The sequence below is a fragment of the Nannospalax galili genome, unplaced genomic scaffold (genome assembly GCF_000622305.1).
Source record: "Nannospalax galili isolate Female #2095 unplaced genomic scaffold, S.galili_v1.0 scaffold53, whole genome shotgun sequence".
Classification (NCBI taxonomy): domain Eukaryota; kingdom Metazoa; phylum Chordata; class Mammalia; order Rodentia; family Spalacidae; genus Nannospalax; species Nannospalax galili.
Genome location: NW_008332852.1, coordinates 755,480 through 775,219, shown reverse-complemented (window position 1 = coordinate 775,219; position 19,740 = coordinate 755,480). Strand labels below are relative to the sequence as shown.

At 38.5% G+C, this 19,740-nt stretch overlaps 1 protein-coding gene across 3 annotated transcripts in view; it reads right to left on the bottom strand.

Annotated features, from left to right (window-relative positions):
* Nucleotides 1-2,490: 2,490 nt before the first annotated feature.
* Lama2 (laminin subunit alpha 2) overlaps nucleotides 2,491-19,740 on the bottom strand; it is a 679,163-nt gene continuing 661,913 nt past the window's right edge. For all 3 annotated transcript variants that reach the window (XM_008827821.3, XM_029560968.1, XM_029560969.1), the window contains 7 exons: nucleotides 15,450-15,562; nucleotides 14,944-15,133; nucleotides 12,903-13,058; nucleotides 11,107-11,260; nucleotides 7,318-7,448; nucleotides 4,738-4,960; nucleotides 2,491-2,942 (listed from right to left, as the gene is read on the bottom strand). In XM_008827821.3, the coding sequence (XP_008826043.1) occupies nucleotides 2,785-2,942; nucleotides 4,738-4,960; nucleotides 7,318-7,448; nucleotides 11,107-11,260; nucleotides 12,903-13,058; nucleotides 14,944-15,133; nucleotides 15,450-15,562 (1,125 nt within the window). In that variant the 3' untranslated portion in view covers nucleotides 2,491-2,784. The remainder of the gene's footprint in view (nucleotides 2,943-4,737; nucleotides 4,961-7,317; nucleotides 7,449-11,106; nucleotides 11,261-12,902; nucleotides 13,059-14,943; nucleotides 15,134-15,449; nucleotides 15,563-19,740) is intronic.

Sequence of the window (19,740 nt, the reverse complement as noted above, 5' to 3'; positions counted from 1 at the left end):
GTGGTAAAAAAAAGACTACACAGTTGCAAAACTGTACTATTATATTGCATTTATGGTGAACATATTTATCAATTTTATGCACACAAATCCAGTAAATGACTCTCATAAAAATAAGAGATTTCAGTTTCTTAGTCTCTTCTTTTGTAAAGTAGAAAAATCTAGAAGAGCTTTGTAGTTGGGGATAATAGGCAAATGAAAAGGAATAAAATAGTTATAATTTTCACAATGGCTAATTGAAGCTTTAAGTGTTTGTCATGTTCATGTTCTGATGACTGGGGGCTGAGATCTCTCTGCCCTCCTGTTTATTTTCCATTCTTGGTGGTATTTGCTATGGTAACTTCGATAAAAGACCCTCACAAATATTTTTCTTCTAAAGTGCGAAGTACCTTTTTTGAGAAGAAAGCTGACAACTTGGTAAGAGTGTTTGGAAAATAAATGAAAAATATTATCCTTTCTTCATGATTGCTGTGGGTGGCAGGAGGTGAGGGAATTACTGAGAAGATGAGGGTTTACTGAAGAAAACATTTTAACTTGTCCTGGGATAAAAGTTAATTTGATTTTTGAGATGAGAAATCAAACTATGCTGGGGAAACATTTGCTTTTCATAATAAGTTTAATTGTAAAATATAGGTAAGTTTTGTTCATGTAAACTCATGGGCCTACTTTCCAATATGAACTTAGAATGGGAGAGATACAGCTAAAACCCAACTTACTGAATTCTGCTTGGGTCCAGATATAACTTTCTTGGGACCATGTAAAAAAAGTTCACTAATGTGGGACTTTGAGCCCATTGTCATCCCAGGATACCTTTAGTCTCTTCTCACCAAGTGTTGAGGTAGCAGGAGGCCTGAGGTTTCTAGTCTTAGTCACACATTGGACTAAATTGGAGACTGGGAAGAATTCCAGTGCTAGGACCCCCACCCAGAGATTATCATTTAATTGGTTCAGGGTAAAAACCTATGAGAAATGTTTTTGTTTGTGCATCTAAGTTATTCTTGATGTCTGGCTGGAAGTGAGAGGCACTGGATTCATGGCAAAGGCCACTCTAACCCATCCTTTCTAAGGCATTTATCTCACATTAACTTCAGGAGGACTTGCCTCCGACAGGAATGTCAATCATGCATCTTGGTTTTCAAATTTATGTATCTTTCTGAGCAGAACTTGAGAAAAGAGAAGGTGTTAACTTTTTAGTTTCAGGAAAGCATCTTTATTGGTGTTTACTCCACTCAACATCCAGAACAAAACCCCAAACTTATGTCAAGGTCCACTGAATGGCTTACTCTCAAAACACACTGGATTTCAAACAATTTAATTGCTTAAATGTTGATTAAAAGACAAACCTATTCAATATATTGGGTTTTATGTGTATGGAAATGACTGAGATAACAGTAACAGGAATTTCAAATTGGTTGGCATGGTGGACAATTTTTCTTTATGGTAGTGATTTTCTTCCTGGGAAAGTTTTTAAAAATTCTCCTGCCTTAGGCCAAATCAGAATTGATATACCTGACAACAGATCTTTTTTTTTTTTTAATTTCCCAGGAAATATCTTTAAAAATCTGAGCCTAGGCTGAGACTTGTTTGCTGTAGAATAAAAATATATGGACATATTTCATGGAGTGGTCGACTAATGTTGAAATGCTAAGTGCATGTTACTGATCATTGTGATTAGAAACAGCACCCTTCTTCCCCTACAGAGTAGATTATTCTGCTGGTGCTAAAATTTCTATGGTGAAGCAAGGTTCCCTTTTTTTTACATGTTCTAAATTATTAGAAGACAACTATTTCTTCTGCAAATGAAACGTTTCCTTGTAGACGTGAGTCAAATCTAGGCAATTATTGGTTCTCAGACCCCTTTGAAGATAGTTGAACAGAAAGATAAAATACAGAATTGTTTTGGTTTTTGTAGGATATGAATTTGTTAGGTCAGATTACAACTTAGAAAGATTCAATGAAGCATGTCTTTGAGGTGCTAGTGGATTGTCTCCTGGTAAGTACAGATGCCTTTCATCACGCTTTCTCTTCATGTGACTATAGATTGTGACATCTACTTGTAAAGAGCCCACTTCCTCAATCTAGTAGCATGTGCCTGGGCTCCACTGCCATTCAACAGCTTAGTTCTGGCTTCTCCTGGAAGCCTATAAATCATTATCAAACAAGAAAATCAAATAATTAAGCTCTCTGGCCTGAATCTGATCTATACTATCAACCTTCGGCATGAAAAGGTAATCACTCACATGGCTAGTTAAATGCTCTAATAATGAACTTGAATCAGGAAAATGGTTTGCTAATGCTTTTGCAAACACAGGAGTGAGGGAGCTGACTGTCTCACAATCACAAGTGAAAAATCCACTTGTTTCAGTGACTTGAACAGAAAGCCAAAGCCAACATACATGGAGAAGGATAAAAATATTAATGGAGGCAAGTTTTTTGCTTTTTTAAAAAAAGTTCCCTTTACAAATTTTATCTGAGCTCTTTATTTTTTAATGATGACTCCAGGGTATGTTTCAGATTCAATTTATGATCAGTTGCCTTTTATCTTTAAAAAAATCATACAAAACAAGCAGTTATTTAGAGTGAAATAACTGGTTTAATAATCACAAGCTTGAAAGAAAACGTAGATTAAAATTCAATCTGGGTTCTGAATTAGCACCATCTGAATACAGAAGGAATTATATATTATATATATGCAAACATTAGTTTATTAATATGCATAGGTAAATACATAGTTTTACTTAATATACTTTTTATGATGGACCCATCTCGGGGTTGTACTTCTGTTTATTAGTCAGCTGGGCATGATACAGGTTGAACACCCCTCAGTTCCAGGGCTTTGGCAAAATTAATTTCCAGTGGCTTGCCAGTGCCTTTGGTGAGCCTCAGGGATCGGATACAACCTCGGAACCTAATGTTGGTGGTCAGGCCAAACTGGTTGAGGCCATCTGAAAAGACAGAGCAACAGGGTTCAGGTTTTGTTTTCTCCAAGAAACGATATGCACACTAGACAAGCACTCTACCCCCGGACTCTGATCCAACTCCCTTAGGGCTCCAGTTTGAAAGATCCGTTAAATGTAAAGAGCATGCTTTCAACTCAACTGTCGGTTTGAGATTAAACTGGAGCACTGTCTTAGGCAAACTTGGTGATTTTGTTTAGAAATTTCTAACAGATTTGCAGAGAATTATCAACTTCGTAATAGTTACATGTTACAAAATATGGAAACTTCTAAAATTATGCATTTTAAGGCATCAAACAAATAATTTGGTAAGAACACATTTAAAGGCACAAATTCAAACTATGCAATTGTATCTAGATGTGGCGGTACAGGCCCAGGCCTGTAATACCAGCCAGCCCGGGCTACACAGTAAGACCTTGTTTCAAACAAAGAAAGTTAATAAATAGGTAAATAACTAAACACCACCACAAAATACCAAATAAATTCTGTAGCATTTTATTTAATAAAACAAAGTAACTGACAAAACACTTCAAATATTGAATCAGGACATGAAATTTTCAGGTGACTTTATAATTTTCTTACCTCGAAAAACTAAACCTCCCAAATGTTCTGCCTATTGGTTGGAAGCCTACATAAAATGTTCTTTTATTAAGGGGGTCCATCTGGCACAGGACAACTACATGCTAATGATGGTCTCAGTTCATAGGCCAGGAGTGGACACTGCCTCTTTCAAAATGTTGTGGGTCTGATCACGACTGAAGGAGTAGATCTTTTTAAAACCCAAACCAACCGTGGAAGGAGGTGTGCTCAATCTCTTCTTTAATTCGTTTCACTCTGTCAGCCTATGCCAAATACTACACCTTATGCTTGTTTTCCTAAGCAGAGAGGCTTTGTATAAATGAGGACAGAAGTTCCTCTTTAAAAATGGTGAATGACCATTCTAAGGGTCTGTGTCCTTGCAGTACGTATGAGTGTGCATCAAGCTGGCCTGTCTTGTTCATGGGTTCTATATGGGCAACTCTGAGCTTAATGTGCTGTAAGTGTGTTAAAGAAGGATTCTGAGTACAGATTTATTGTCTGGGTTTCTTTGTAATATAAATATATACTTTATGTTTACCTATGTGGAAAATTAGATAGATTTAAGCCAATGAATTCCAGAATTTGAGAAAATATGTTCCACAACATTTTATGATTTCTTTTATATGGTAATTTTAGAAATAAGAAAAAAAATCCAACTCTGTCCTCAGATGCTGTTAAATGTCTCATATATTTTAAAATATTTTATTTATTATTATTGTACATGTATGAGTGTATTGCTTGCATCCAGGTAAGTGTACCCTTGTCGTGCAATGCCTGGGGAGGTCAGCCAAAGGGTGTTGGATTCTCTCAAACTGGAGTCATGGAAGGTTGTTAGTGGTTATGTGGGTGCTGGGAATCAAACCCTGGTCCTCTGCAAGAATAGCCAATGCTCTTAACTGCTGAACCATCCTCTAGCCCCTGTCTCATATTTTTATGAGGCAAATTCATTTCCTCTAGCTTTTGCCTCCCAATGGATGAAACTTTGGGGGAGGGGAGTGGAGAATCATGAAAATTTCAGTCCCATGTGGTTTAAATAAGTAGTCCTCTCATTTTACAGTCAAGTGTTATTTATGGGAGGAAATTATAAGGCAGGGAAGTAAATATCCTTAAGTACACATTCTTGGACATGGTGATATAAATGTAAATGTTTAAAACCACAAACATAATGAGCAAAGATGTGTTTGCTGGAGCAGCTAACACTCACCTGGGAAACCTCCAACAAAAACAGGGTCATTTGTATCCGCTGATGTTGATGCTGGGTTGGGGCTTTGGGAGCCCACCTGGTTCCCATCTACTGTGAGCTCAAGGCGGTGTTTGATCTTGTTGGCAGTGACTTTATGCCATTGTCCATCGCACAAATGCCCTGGGATTCCAGCATCATAGACCGCAGTGAATCGACCAGCGCCATTATCCACATGGAACATTAGCTAGAGAGCAAGGAGATGGACAGTCACAGATGGTTTCAGCGGAGGAGAGGCTCAGCAGTTCACACAGTGACAACTACCAGGCCTCTAGAAAAGACATCAGCAGGACTCGTTTGAAATGAACACACTTGGTGCCTATTATATATATATATATATATATTTAATCTGTACAAAAATAGGGTCTGGGAGATACTTCTGTTGGCAAGGTATTTTCCTTGTACTTTATTTACAGGTTCTGCTCATTCATTCAGTTCATTTTTTCATCCTTTTACCTTTAAGTTCTTGGATGTGTGTGTGTGTGTGTGTGTGTGTGTGTGTGTGTGTGTGTGTATGGGAAGGTCTGAAGAATAGGGAAAGGAGAGGATGGCGAGGGAAGGGCATTTTAGAAAGGTGTTTATTCTGTGGTAACTCTAACACCCCACGGGTAGAAATATGAGCACAATTCCTGTTGACCTGGGTTCCATCTCCAGAATCCTTGTGAAAGAACTGGATGTGGAAAGCAAACACCTGTCATCTCAAAACGACAAGGCAGATCCCTGGGGCTCACTGGCCAGCAAGTCTGGCCTACTGGTGAGTTCCAAGGCAGTGAGAGACTGTCTCAAAAAAGGTAAATAGCTCACATGCAGGCATGTGCGTGCACACACGTATATACATACACAAAGGTACTGGACAGAAATCAGAATGCAAAATTTAAGCTTGAGACCTACTCACAAGTCTTGTTTTTCCCTCTTGGGCATTGCTAGTGTTAGTAGGCAAGGTACATGATGTTGGTTCTCCCTTTAGAAAAAAATGAGGTCAGGCAACAAAAAGGAACCTAATCCACACAGAAAAATTCTGTTACATAACATATCTCTTTAGAATGTGAGGGTTCGTAGTGAACTTTATGAAACTTTCTAGAGAGATGTTGCTTAAAGTGACTCATTAATTGGCTTATAAGTTTACTTTTAAAGAATTGTTTTTAAATTTAAGCTTTTGATGTTTTAATTGCACTTTTTCTTCTTCATGGTTTTCATTTTCTTTAGGACCAAGAGTTACATAAATTACTTTTTTGGGGGCAAGTTTCGGGTCACAGGTGCCAAAGACCTGAGCCAAAAGGCCAGTTAAATTCCCAACAAGGAAGAACTTGATTAGAAGTTCTCTTTTTAAATGAGAAAAATCTGTTTTTAGTAATGCAGCACGGTCCCTGAAATTTGAGACATCAGAATCCTTTTGAAGCTGATGAAAAAGACCATGCAGAAATATTAAAAACATTAGTCAGCTTGGCAATACAACTTAACAGGGTAAAAGAAAAGAAATATGTTGTTTTAAAAAAAGGTTAATAATGCAAGGAAATAGGTGAAACGTTTGTGAATTATACAGTGATGTAAGTCTTTGAGCTTTGTCTAGAGAACAGCATTTTGTGCATAAAAAGAGCTTGGTGAGAAGTCACGTGGCAGTGTCATGCAGCTGGAAATTGGTTACAAGCAGGTGGGGACGCTTGAAAAAGAATGTGAATATATGTTTTTAAAATCTGACAAAACTATTGAGTTCTGCTTTCCATTCATTTGAAATCATTTTTGCCTATAAGCTCCTGGATATTTTTTCTGTGTTGTTTATTGGATGGTTTGAGAAATAAGGAGGAGAATCAAGGAAAGGGTATTGTAGACACTTTATAACTTTTCTCCTTGAGCAGCACCAGCACCCCCAGGGTGGAAACATGGGAGCGGTTGAAGTGTAATTCCTACAAAAGAGCCGAATAGGAAACTCTGGGAAGTTTCTTGCTTCATCTCCTCTTTTTATCTACTCTAACAGTGCAAAGCACATAAACATCTCCCTCCGGGCTACTGTTCATCTGTAGCTAGGGATAAGAAGGTGTCTACAATCAGGTTATCCATTGTAAGTAAACTGACAAAATACTTGTATAACTTTGTTCTTTAGAAATAGTATTTGGAAGTTTGTAAGTGAAAAGTTGGGAAGCTGGTATATTGGCTGGCCACACTGACTTTTAAGAGATGTCTACCTGTTGTAAGGCAGATGACCCATGCTTCTCCTTTTCTCCCTCTGCATGGGTAGCTTTGTAGACTATGTGCACAGATTAAATAGCAGCAGGAGCTTGGGATTCAAAACCGCATGATCCATAACAGTTCAGCACTATTGTGTTGCTACTAGTAGCATTACTGCACTGCATTTCACATATAGACTGTTCCACAGGATAATGATGACAAAAGAGGTCATCACAGAAATTGTGATAACCCAGAAGAAAGAGAAGATACAACCTGGTTTTCTCCCAGTGAAGAAACCAGTGAGACTTCAAAACAGATGTGTGCGTATGAGCATCAATGTCATGAGACACTCAGCTGTGCAGTGTTGCCGACACTCACCTTTTCATCAATTATTTCGATACCCATTCCATCCATTTTCAGACTGCTGATTCCCAGGAGAACTCCAGTGGGTCTAGTGGTACGGAATTCAAATTCTACAAGAAGGTCCAATCCCACTTTGAACCCACCAACTGCAAAACAAACATTAAAAAATGGATGAGGGTGTTGGATTTATTGCCTTTAATTTGCACCTTCAGCAATTGTGTCTGTAATGGACTTTATAGTTTTTGCTTATTTCCTTGATTGCTTTCACTTCTAGAGGGCAGGGACTCTGTCTATATGGCTCATCATTTCATTCATGAACCTGCCAAAGTATATGCCTCATAGTGGAGGTTTAGTATATATTCACTGGATAGCTGAATGAATGAGGACTGAGATTGACTCAGAGTCCCACAAAGCCAGGTCTGATTGGTTTAGAAGTCGGTTGGATTACGTAAAGCATTTCAATGATTATTCAGTAAAATTTTATCAAGGCATTCTGGTACCATAGTGATCTGAAGGGGCTTAAATGTTCCTACATATTTTATTACATGAAGAAAGAAATTGCAAATATAACTTTGGTGGGAAGATGCTGGCACATAAATAGACTTTTCTAGCTTATTCAGTTAATTCTTTTCTCTGTATTTTCAATATTTGATTCATTGATTTATTTAACCTTTAGTAGGTGTATAAGATATTTCACTTAGGCATAAAATGATTTAAGATCAGCCTAGACTACATGAATGAAAGCCACAGATTAGGAAAGAACTCAGAAAAATTTTCTCTGTCTTCTATGTATTAGGCTAGAAATAAATAACCACATGTCACCACAACTGTCCCCAACGAAGGGGGGCACCTGTCATATGAAAGTCTTATTGCTCTATTGGGGACTTTGATGAATTTAGATGGGCCAGGATGGCTATATTTAAAGCAAAACTTAAAAGTAAAGGGTAGAAGGAGCTGCATTGTTCTGGAAAATAAAACAGAAAAGGAGAAGTAAAGGGAAGAAAGGAATGACTATGAAACATTTTGGCCAAGGAGGGAGGTAGTGAGGAAGTCAATTAAGTCTCCATTAACAGGGCGGCTGGAAAGCTTTTAAGAACAAAGAAAGGTTAAATTGAACTTTCATGTTTTCCACCAAGGTAATCTGCAACTCTGATTACCCAAATGCTATGGAAATTGTATTATGCTGTGAGTTGAAGTGATCACAGGAGCTGTTGGAAATTGGAGAAGTGATTGATTTTTTGGTTGAGTTGGATCCAGTACCAAGAGCCAGGCAGGATGGGAAGTCAATCCATTAGCCACAGAAGCTGAAGCTTGGCATCTAATCTGACCAAGAACACACTAGCCATCTGTGAATTTGTGAAAATCTTGGGGAAGCTTTCGACTTTCACAGCACATGAACTTTGGGGTTCAGCATTACCCCCAGTGCTTCCATAGTTAACATATCCCGTTTTTCTGACCTGCTTCTGCATAAGTGAGGTGTCCTCCTTAGACTTTGTTGTAGGTTCCTAACCTTCCACTTTCCACAATTTTTGCATGTGAGTGTTCAATTGATATAACAGATTTATTCAAATGTCAATTTCTCCATGAAAACTTTTTTGATTTCCAAACAAATTTCTTTTTTACTTGGATTTTTGCAAACTTATACAATATACTTTGATCATATTTAGATCTCCTCAATCTGCATGCCCTTACTACTACCATACCCAATTTAATGTACTCTACTATATGTACTCTATTTTATATACACACTCTTGAATATATAGTTTATTATATATACACACTATTATATATACTCTTATATATACACACTGTATTATATATACTTAATATATAATGTATATATTGTAGATGTGTAAACACACACACACACACATACACATATATATGTGGTCTGTAGAGTCAAATTTGTGTCCCCAAATGCCCTTCAGTGTGGGTCCAACCACTGAAACCTGGTAAACCTACTAAGAGTTATATCCTTAAACAGCACTGACTCTCTCCCTAACAGCCCTCTGTTGCCCATACTTTCTCAGCTAAGGCTGTGGCTTATTACCACTTCCCCACATCTATGCTGGGGTTTCGTCTGGCTTGAGCTTACATGGGCCTTGTGCATGCTGTCACCATCACTGTGTGTTTGTATGAGTAGCTACCCAGCTGTCTGCGAAACTATTTCCTTGTGGTCTTCTATTACCCCTGGCTTTTACAATCTTTCCACCCCCTCTTCTGCAATGATCCCTGAGCCTTGGAAGGCAGAAGCCAAGCAAATTGCCTATAGCTTGGCAGAACACTTTGTGTCTTTTAAAGGTTTTAACAATCATTTTCCCTCTTGTTATTCTCAGCAAATTGAGCCTTTCTTATTGATAATATACTTTTAAAGGAAGAGATCACATTTCACTTACCAGTTTCCCATATTTAGCTCCCATGCATTGTGTGCTCATTAATTTGTTTTTAATGAAAAAACAGACATGGCTCAAAACCTATAGTCCTGAGTATTATGTCTTATAGTATGCTAATATAAGGTTTTTTACTTAATTTAGTAGAGGTTAGTTCCTATTTTTCCTTTCCAACATGATGTTCAAGATTAGTAATTCAGACCAGGAAATGAGGTAAGAAGAAATACTAAAGCTAGGGGGAAAAGCCATCTATCATCACTGTCAACAAGAAACAGACACTAGTGGGTTTGTGTGTGTGTGTGTGTGTGTGTGTGTGTGTGTGTGTGTTTTCTGTGCTGTGTGTATGCCATATATGCCTTTTTTGCTGTGTATATGTATGCTCAATGTGTTGTCTCTGCATACTGTGTATACTCTGTATGTGTACCTTGTGTGCTGCAAATGTGTTTTGGATGCATGTGTTCTGTGTGGATACTGTGTTTGTGCACTGTGCTGTGTATTTGCTGTGCTTGTGTGTATGTACACTCTGTGTGGATGCTGTGTTCATTTGCTGTTTGTGCGTTGTGTATGTATGCTGTTTATGTGTGCTGTGTGTGTTATATATATATGCTGTCTGTGCACTGTGTGTGTACTGTGTGTGTGCTTTGTGTGTGTATGAGAGAGAGATGAAGTGGGACCTTGAAAAGAATTGCAAGGAGGGGCTGGAGAGATGTCTCAGTGGTTAGGATCCCTGGTTGCTCTTGCAGAGGACTTAGGCTCAATTCCAAGCACCCACATGGTAGCTAACAACTATCCATAACTCCAGTTCCAGGGATCCAACACCTTTTTCTGATCTCTGTGAGCATTGCATGACATGGGTGCACTTACATACATGCAGGCAATACACTCATACACATGAAATAAAAATGAATGCAATATTAAACAAAGAAAAAAAGAGAAAAAAGCAAAGGAAGAAAGGAAAAATGATATTTCATCTGTAAAAGGGTAGACAGAGAGACCTGAAAAGTAGAAACATCCCATATGAGCCTTCGTATGTAATTGCATTCATTTTGCTGCTGTTGATAGAGAAGAAAATAGTTGACTTTCTAAATAGCTCTATTTCAACTTTACATTTTTCTTTTATTTCTTATTGGAATCTAATACTTGAAAATTTTATTAGTTTTCTTTGGCTGTGCTAGAGATTGAGTCTAGGGTCTCATCCAGGCTAGGCAAGTGCTTTCGCACTGGGCTACAGCTGCCACTCCCACCACCATATGCACGTGCCCAAGAGATGCTCTTGTTGTTACTTACAGAAACTTACTTTTGTTTTAAATAAAATAAGTACCACTTTAGGACCCAAGAGGACTTTTATTTTTTGGCACAGGCAAGAAGCTGGCATTAATATAGAGTGAACAGGAAGGAAGCGGAAGAGCCTCACCTGCTTTGGCAAAACCCGTCCCATCAAAATAAGTTCCTCTCTGAGCATTTGCAAAGCATGTCCCGACATGGAAGCTGGAGGTTGGCCGATCCAGATCAACAGAGGCCTGTTCCATGTGGAGATTCCTCACACAGCCCTCAATGCTGTAGGTCACCTAAGTGTTCAGGTGAGAAGAAAGTAATGCCAACTTTAGCAAAGCTTTGCCTCTGTGTGTAGTACAATCATTTGTGGGGTATTCTATGCACAGAGACTACAAACTGATGACCATCAGCCACTTGTCTTAGAGCATTCCTCATAATTGCCTTGGTCTGAATCATCACTCCAGACTTTTGTAGCACAGGGGCCAAAAGTCCTATGTCAAGCTTTTCTATCAGGATGCATCTAGCCAGTACTATGATGGCCTGACATTCTAAATACTGTTTCCACTCTGTTTCTGTTGAGTTGATGGAACTATAGGCTCTATATCACGATCATAACTTTTGATTAGTCTTTTATGTTCCTGATTTTATGTTTGAATGGGTGACTTGTTAACCTCAATATAAATACATTTCTTTGTGATCTATGTTCAATTTCTACTAGAAAAAGATAATTAGCGTTCATTCAGTGAGTCTCCCTTTTGAAAACCTAATGAAATCAGTTGACCCTCCCCTAAGAATATATACATATGGAATATATATATATATATATATATATATATAAATTTGAAAGTTTTCATAAAATATTTTGGGGATGACAGAATTTAGAAAACTCAATCATATACCCTGTTCTTCTATAGTTCCTTGGGTTTTTAAACATTTGAGTTGATCATTTTTGCTACTATCACTCCAAAGACTGTTGTTTTTGAAAGACAGCATCTCCAATAGTTATGGAAGGTGTCATGGATTATTCACACACTAAAAAATGCTGAGCACTGCAACTGTATGGAACAAGGGTTTTGGAGTGAAGAAGTCTTTAAAAACCCTAATTCCATTTGCTTATCAGAATAATGCTTTCCAGAGCAAACCAGGATATCAAAAAAGTTTTAAAAAATAACCTGTAAATTATAGTTTATAAAATTACACAGATTTAAAATTCTAAAGTCAGGATGGGGTAGATGGCTTAGTGGTGATTAAGAGCACTGGCTGCTCTTGGTGAAGATCCAGAATCCCCAAACCCACAGGTCAGCTAAAAACTGTCCACAACTCCAATTCCAGGGTATTTGACACCCTCTTCTGGCCTCTGGGGGCACTGTGGGACATGGGTACATTTGCATACATGCAGACATAACACTCATACACATAAAATAAAATTAAATAAATAAAAAGTAAAATTTTAAAGTAAAAATTTGATAGTTGCTCATTAAATGCTACATCTCCTAAGATGTCTGAACTGACACCATTAATACCATCACCTTCATCTTCCTTGTTTCCAGTGTTTTCCATATATCTGGCTCTTTTCCAAATACCTTATATTATCTCATATAATTTTTACTCTATTTATTGGTATTATAATTTTCATATTTTGAAAGACAGGGAACTTATTTAAAAAGGGGTGAAATACCTTGCTCAAGATCACACAGCTGATCAGTAGGTAAGCAGATATTCAAACTAAGGATGCTGGACACGAGGGTTCACCTCAGTGCTCTGTGATATGATGTCTCAGTCAAGTCTGCCTGGAAAACCTCCTGCCATTTCTCTGAAGTTACGGTTTCCTATCCAGCTATAAGCAATCATGAGACCTTGGAACCTAGTCATTAAAAAACTGCATTCACAATTCAATAGCTCCACCAAATAGACAACAAGGAATCAGACACTTACTGGACCAATTCTTCGTGTGGTATAGTTGATTGGTAACCCACCAACGTACAGCATTCCCACAACATCCAGGATATCAGCTTTCTTGGGACTGATGGTTCTGTTAGAAGCATCATCTACATAAAGAATTCCTTCTTGCTTAACTCGCACAATCTTAATCTACAAAATTCAAGTGTCATCATTAATGCCAATGTTGAATAAAAGCTAAGATATAAGAACTTTCCTGGTATTTCCAAGGAAAAGTACAAGCATTTATGTGCTAAGTCCATAATTTCGGCTAAAATAAACTGATTTTACAGAGTGTGTCAAACTTTATCTTTGAATACAAATTTTCCTGGCTGCTTTTAGAGGTTGCCCAGTAGGCATTGGATATGTCTACCATGCCCTCCTTGTATAAAATTAAAGGGATGGCTGGGCAGAGGGGAGGTCTTGCCCATTTCTTTAGCATTTAGTTGATCCAAAGTCTGGGAGGAGGATGCAAACCTGAGTGATGCTGAAATTATGACAGGAGCGAATGACTTTTCAGGACAGTGTGAGAGAAGGTGAGGCATGGGAGGGCTGGGTTGAGTCTGCATCTACTAGCAAAAGGCCTGTGCAAGCCTGTGAAATGCTGGGGTGCAACAACGTGATGTAAAGAAGCTCCATTAGGATTAGAATAATATAACACCTCATTTTATACACATATATTCTGATTTAGGAAGGAATTTTCTAAAACATTCACAGATACAATCTGTCCTTAATATTAAGGCTAATTATTCTATACAAATTCCCCCCCCCTTTTTTTTTGGTCTTTTGAGTACAAATTCCCTTTTTTAATTTAACATCATTGTGGCCTATCAAGGTCTTTTTCTGCAAGTACTATATTTATTATTCCATTAGCCAGAGAAAAGAATAAACTTTAATGAGAACTCTTTCACCAGGAACTACTTAATGATCCCAAGCAAATAAGACGATTTCATTTCTTACTTCCAAAATAGCAAACTAGTTGACTTGGGGTTTGCATTGTAATTTTTTTTTCCTTTGGGCTCTTTGGCTTTCTATATGATATGACAAGCCAAAGTAGGTTAATATACAAATCCAACATCTAATAATATTGCACTCTAAAAATTAAACATTTTATTGGTCCGCCTAGGGAAACTTTACTTAATAGGCTATCACAGGTGTGGAGACAAATTTTGAGGTTTTATTTTAATCAGACTATATATTATCTACTTGCAGGCATGCCAAACAGAAGAGTAAGTTGGCAAATGAGCCTTCTGTGCCTGTACCAGCAGCAGTTTCTGGGTGTAAGGCCAATATTTAGACTTGTTCCAAATGACTGTTGGTAGAAATGGTACCTTGGGGTCCCTTAAACATGATATTGCAGAAATTTTTAGACTCCTAGTTTTCAGATGTGATAGGGTGAGGGGTAGATCTTAGGGCTCATCTTAATGTTGCTAACTTTTACTCTGGCCATATGTTATTTCTTAATAGAGGGGTCTAACACCTTAAAAATAGGAAGGTAACCCGGGCACGTGGTGCATGCCTTTAGTCCCAGCATTCCAGAGACAGAGGCAGGAGGATCTTTGTGAGATTGCGGCTGACCCAATTCACATAGTGAATTCCAGGCCAGGGAGACCATGTCTCAAAAACACACACAAAAAGGGCATAATCTTAGAAAAAATAACCATTATTTTGCAAGCTGAATACCAAGAGCGTTATGATTAACACAATTGTCAGACAATTCTCACTTAAACTGTCTTGAACTGCCTGGCTCTCATTTGTGGACAGATGTTTGGGAATCACCAGCTATATAACAATGACAGAACCCCGTGGTGTCATAATGAGGCTCAGAGGTGGTCAAACAGAAACCTAGACAGGTCTATCTAAGCACATTCTCCAAGGTTGGGCCATTGTATATAGCACTGGCTTTACTTTCAATCTCTGCCACATTTCAGCAACACCAGAGTTCGGGTCTGCCTTGGCAAAATAGTGATGTCAGGGGAAGCCCCACCACTGCCACCCAGGACCCTAAGAGTACTGCCCACATCCTGGGGACTGTTACCTTGTGCCACTGGCCATCATTGATTCTGGTAGGGATCATGGTGTTGGTGTCGCCACTTCCCAAGTCATAACTGAAGTAGGCGAACCCATTTCTCAGCTGAACAGTCGCAAAATCAGCATGATTGATCCGAGCCATGTAAAAAAGCAAGCCTGATTCAGCTTCCGTCCGCACTTCCAGCTCAATTGTGAGGCTGTGAAATACAAATGTGAAAAGGGAAGTAGAAAAATAAGAGTATTCTTAGGCTAAGAGAGAGTGGTGTCAAGTCAGAGGTGCGCTCATAAAGAATGTCAAATCTGTGACCGGAGGATATTTTTGGGTTATGGATCTCCTGCAATTGAGCTCAGACCCAGCAATCAGAATTTTACTCTCTACTTAGTGAATTTAAAAAACAAAAACAAACCTCTAACATTAGTAATTAATTCATGTAGTTGATTAGGCTTGATTAAATGTGAATATTCAATATTTCAGTGATCAGTTCTTACGGCATATCTCAGAATAACACATACCTATTTTTAACCTTGGTATCATCAAATGCAATGGCAATGTGGCTGTTTTTCGATAGCCCGAACTGCTTGCTTCCTGTTAGAAAAGTTGGTTCTGATTCTGCAACACAAGGGCCCTGTGAAACATGAAGAGTAGAGAGATCAAAGACTTTGTTCTTTAAATAGCTAACACTGTTGTCTAATTCTTTTTTATATTACCTTCATGTCCTTGAACAATTTTGAATTCCTTAACACCGAAACCTACCTTATTCATCTCTGTAATCTGCAGCATAATAAGTACTTATTAAGTGCTCAGTGAATTAGAACGAGTTTTCCTTTATCATATTCTTGAATTGCTAAGTGAATGTGTTCCAAAATTTATCAATACGTTCATATTTTAGTCTAAGGAAAAACATTTGTATTCCTGAGGAAACTGCAATTTCATTTTCACATTCACTTTTTCGATGAAGAGTTTTATTCTTAGAAGATGTAACAGAAAATAATGACGTGACAGCCACTTGGATTACGAGAGTATAAAAATGTATTCCTTCTTCCCCTCCCCATCTCCTACTCTATTATTTTTCCTTGGAAATTATCAGTCCACTAGAAGGTTGCCACAAATTTAGACTTTCAAGATGGTGTAACTAAACCTGCAGTCAGTCCATTCAGGTCCTTAGCCAGTTGCTAGGCAACCTAGCACTTAAAAAAAAAAAAAAACAAAAAAAAAAAAAACAAAAAACCTGCAACCCACCATACACCATTTCCATTGCTGCTGTTCAAAGATCAGCTTCCTAGGGTGCTTGAGAGGGACAGCTAGGTACAGAGATGTGCTGGAAATTTGTAGTAGTTTTTGATGAAGTGACCCTGCGTTTACCTTTTCCACTGCGTCTCACCGATTATATAACTAATCCTGGTGACTTGGATCATATTTGGCTACTGTAATGGGTAGCTCCAGTCAAGGCTCCTCCTATGACCAAAGCCACAAATCTTTTCTTTGGTCTCTATTTTCACAAGATAGCTTGAGGTACAGGTGGCTGAAGAAGTCTTTTAGAACATACAGTGTGTTAGAAATCATAACAGCGACACAGCCCTCACACTAATACATCTGTTTTTCAGAGAGAAGCTTAGTAGCTGTGGAAGGGGTGCTGCCCCAGAGAGTGCTGACTCAGCAGAGCTTCCCAAACAGCCCAGGGCTGAAGAAGAGCGCTCTTCTCAAATAGAGTACTCAGACATGACTCATCAGCAACCGGGGCACTTTTATGTGAGAAAAAATCTTGTTCTCTTTTCTCTTGAGCTTAGTCAAACGCAACATTCTGCCCCAGCAGGTAAAAGGGCTTCAAAGTGTTTTAAAAGCCATAAAATTGGTCTGCATGGAAGTAATTCCTTTATTCTTCCTGGATAGTCCGTTATAAAGGGAAGACTACCTGAAATTCATACAGCTATGCAATACCCAGTGGGAAGGGCAGGATAATGCCATCCACAGGTCGCAACAACAACTTCCTTTGTACAAGGCCAACAAAGAAAGCCCAAATGGAAAGCCGTATGTGGCTTAATGGCTCAGTCCTCCCTAGGCTATTAATAGTAGTGGTATCACTTATCAGACTCTTGTGATGATATTTACTATACAGAGGAACTTTAACATGTAGCATGCAGTCCTCCTCAGAATTCCCTGAAAGAAGTCTGTTCTTTGGGGACAGAATTTCACCAAAACCTCTCTAAATCTTTAGTTCTGAAAGCTGAGTGATTGAAAAAGTCAGTGGAGCCCAAGGAATTAGGGAACAATAATGTACAGCCAGAAGTAATCTGCCAGTAGAATGCTTTTAATTCATTTACTATATACAAATGTCAATCTAAAATAATATTTTAGTATAAATCACATTCTAATAGGATTTTTAAGACTATCAGGATGAGCGCTGTAAAGATTAGGAATTTGACTGATAGTATGTTGTGAAGAGTTTTTGTTTTAAATACATCATAGCTGAATTACCATCACTTTGCCTGTTGGTGGGCAGGTATTTGCCAAACAGTATCTAAGCTAAGCAGCAGCCCTCTGCTCCATATCATTGGATTTTCTAGATGGAAAGGGTCTCACTTGAGTCATTTTAGAAAATTTTTTAATCAGAAGAGGACAGGGGTTTAGTTAGGGTCCTTTGACATATGCATCATTTTAGAGCATGCTCACTTAAGCAAGAGTAAGATCACCTGCAAAAGATCCGGCTTCACTTCTGCACAGGGCAGAATTTGAGAAGCAAGCAGAAGACTGACTGGCTAGTACAACTGTGCCCTCAGATTGCTCAATGCGCAGGACAGAGCAGGAAGAAGCCTATCCATTGCTCCAACAGACCATCTCAATGTATAAAGCCACAACAGCAGAGTCTCACCACCATCAACTTGCAAACAGGATGGATACTCTGGATAGTACTTTAAATAAATGATAAAATGTCTCTTGTCTTCTTTTATTAAACTGGTCATTGGAAAAGGACAGAGAAGTGTTGAGTATATTGGGTTTTTAATATGCATCTCTCTTAGCATTTAAATGGTAAGAAAACTCTCTAACTTCTAGTAGAGTCATATTTTGCTACAAGTCGAGATCTCTCTCATGGTTTGACTGCATCTTGCCACATCAACTTCCCCAGGAGAAACTGATACTAGGATGGGTAGAGAGCAGTGACAGTCCAGAGGTTTGCCTGCTTGGGCTCAGGCATCTTCAGCTTCATTTTCCCAGCTTTTTGAAGGGGGGCGCCTTTGAGGTATTAGAAAGTACCTATGCTTTACAAGAGAATGAAGTGATTTTGTCAGTAAGGACATTTTCAACCCAGTAGTCACAGAAATCTAAGCTGAGAGGTGGGAGGAGAGAGGAATGGTTAAAGCATGGCCATATGAGTCTTTCTCTTGTCAGCTGATGTGAGCCTGAGAGAAGTCTCCAAGCATTTGATGCTTTTCCTGTGTTTTGAAAGCACTGGTCTCCCTCTTTTTTTTTTTTTTTTTTTAAAAAAAAAAAAAAAAAAAAAAAAAAAAAAAAAAAATCAGTCTCAATAGAGGCTCATCAATCTCAACACGTTACACTTCTGCCACCTTGTGGGAACTTTTGATAATACATGAGGGGAAACCGGTAGGAAAGGAAAGCTCAAATTGCTTTCTGTTTGTCTCTGCTTTGTGGATGACAAGGTGCATAGGAAGGCGGGGAGTCTAAAGGAGCGGTGCACCTGTTGATGGGCACCCAAAAGAAGCCACGCATCCCAGAGCCACAGTCATGAGAAATGCACAGGGCAACAAAACAGTTGCCAGGAGAAAAGCTTTTCACCCTGTTTAATTCAGGTTGGAATAAAGCAGTGGTTATTTCTAACTCCTGATGATTTGCTGACATTTAGAAATAAGTTACTGAACTCAAGGTAGTATACGATTTGATAAGCATCCTTTGAATTTAGATAGGTATGGAGCAAAGATTTCAATCACATGTCTCAAAAGGGTGCTTTGGTTCTTGAAAGCACCAAATGATGACTCATCCTGAAAATGGTGTGATTTTCTTTGTTCATGAGTCAGTGATCCCACTAATAAGTGTGGGCTAAAATCCTGTCTGATGCTTGTATTCACTCATCTTTGTGGGTGAATACTAAGGAGATAGTACTTTTACAACACTGACTTTAATGTCCTGAAGAATAAAATGCCTGCTGAGCAATGTTGAGACACTGGATCATGCTAACTCTGTACATGAACTCCTATCTTTAGTGAAGGTAACACACACATACACATGCCTGAAAGAGGGTTCCTTGGAGTCCAGAAAACTTGCATTTTTTCCCTTTAAATACATATTGGCATGCAAGTGATTTATCCTATGGCTTTGACTGTACTTAACTTTTAAAGTTGTATCACTGAAGTTTCTGGAGAAATCACTTCCTTTTGTATAATTCTTTCCCTCCCTAATTCCCAGAGTGCCTTTATAGGCACCTCACTCATTCACTCACTCACTCACTCACTCACTCACTCACTCACTCACTCACTGATTGATTGATTGATTGACAGGGTGTCTCACTATGGACCCCTGGCTGTCTTTGAACTCACAGAGATCCTCTTGCTTCTGATTCCTAAGAGCTGGGATTAAAGGTGTGTGCCACCATGCCCAGGCTAGCACCTCACTCTCTATTGCTACTCATAGTGCTTTCATTTCCACATTTTAAACTTGGAAGTTCTAAGTTCAATTTTGTAGTAAGATTCAAGTAAAATAAATACAGGCAGCTCACTGTATGTAAATCCCCATGAGGCAGGCTTCTTGGGAGACTTGGAATAAACAGTACAAATACTTGCCCCATTGGAG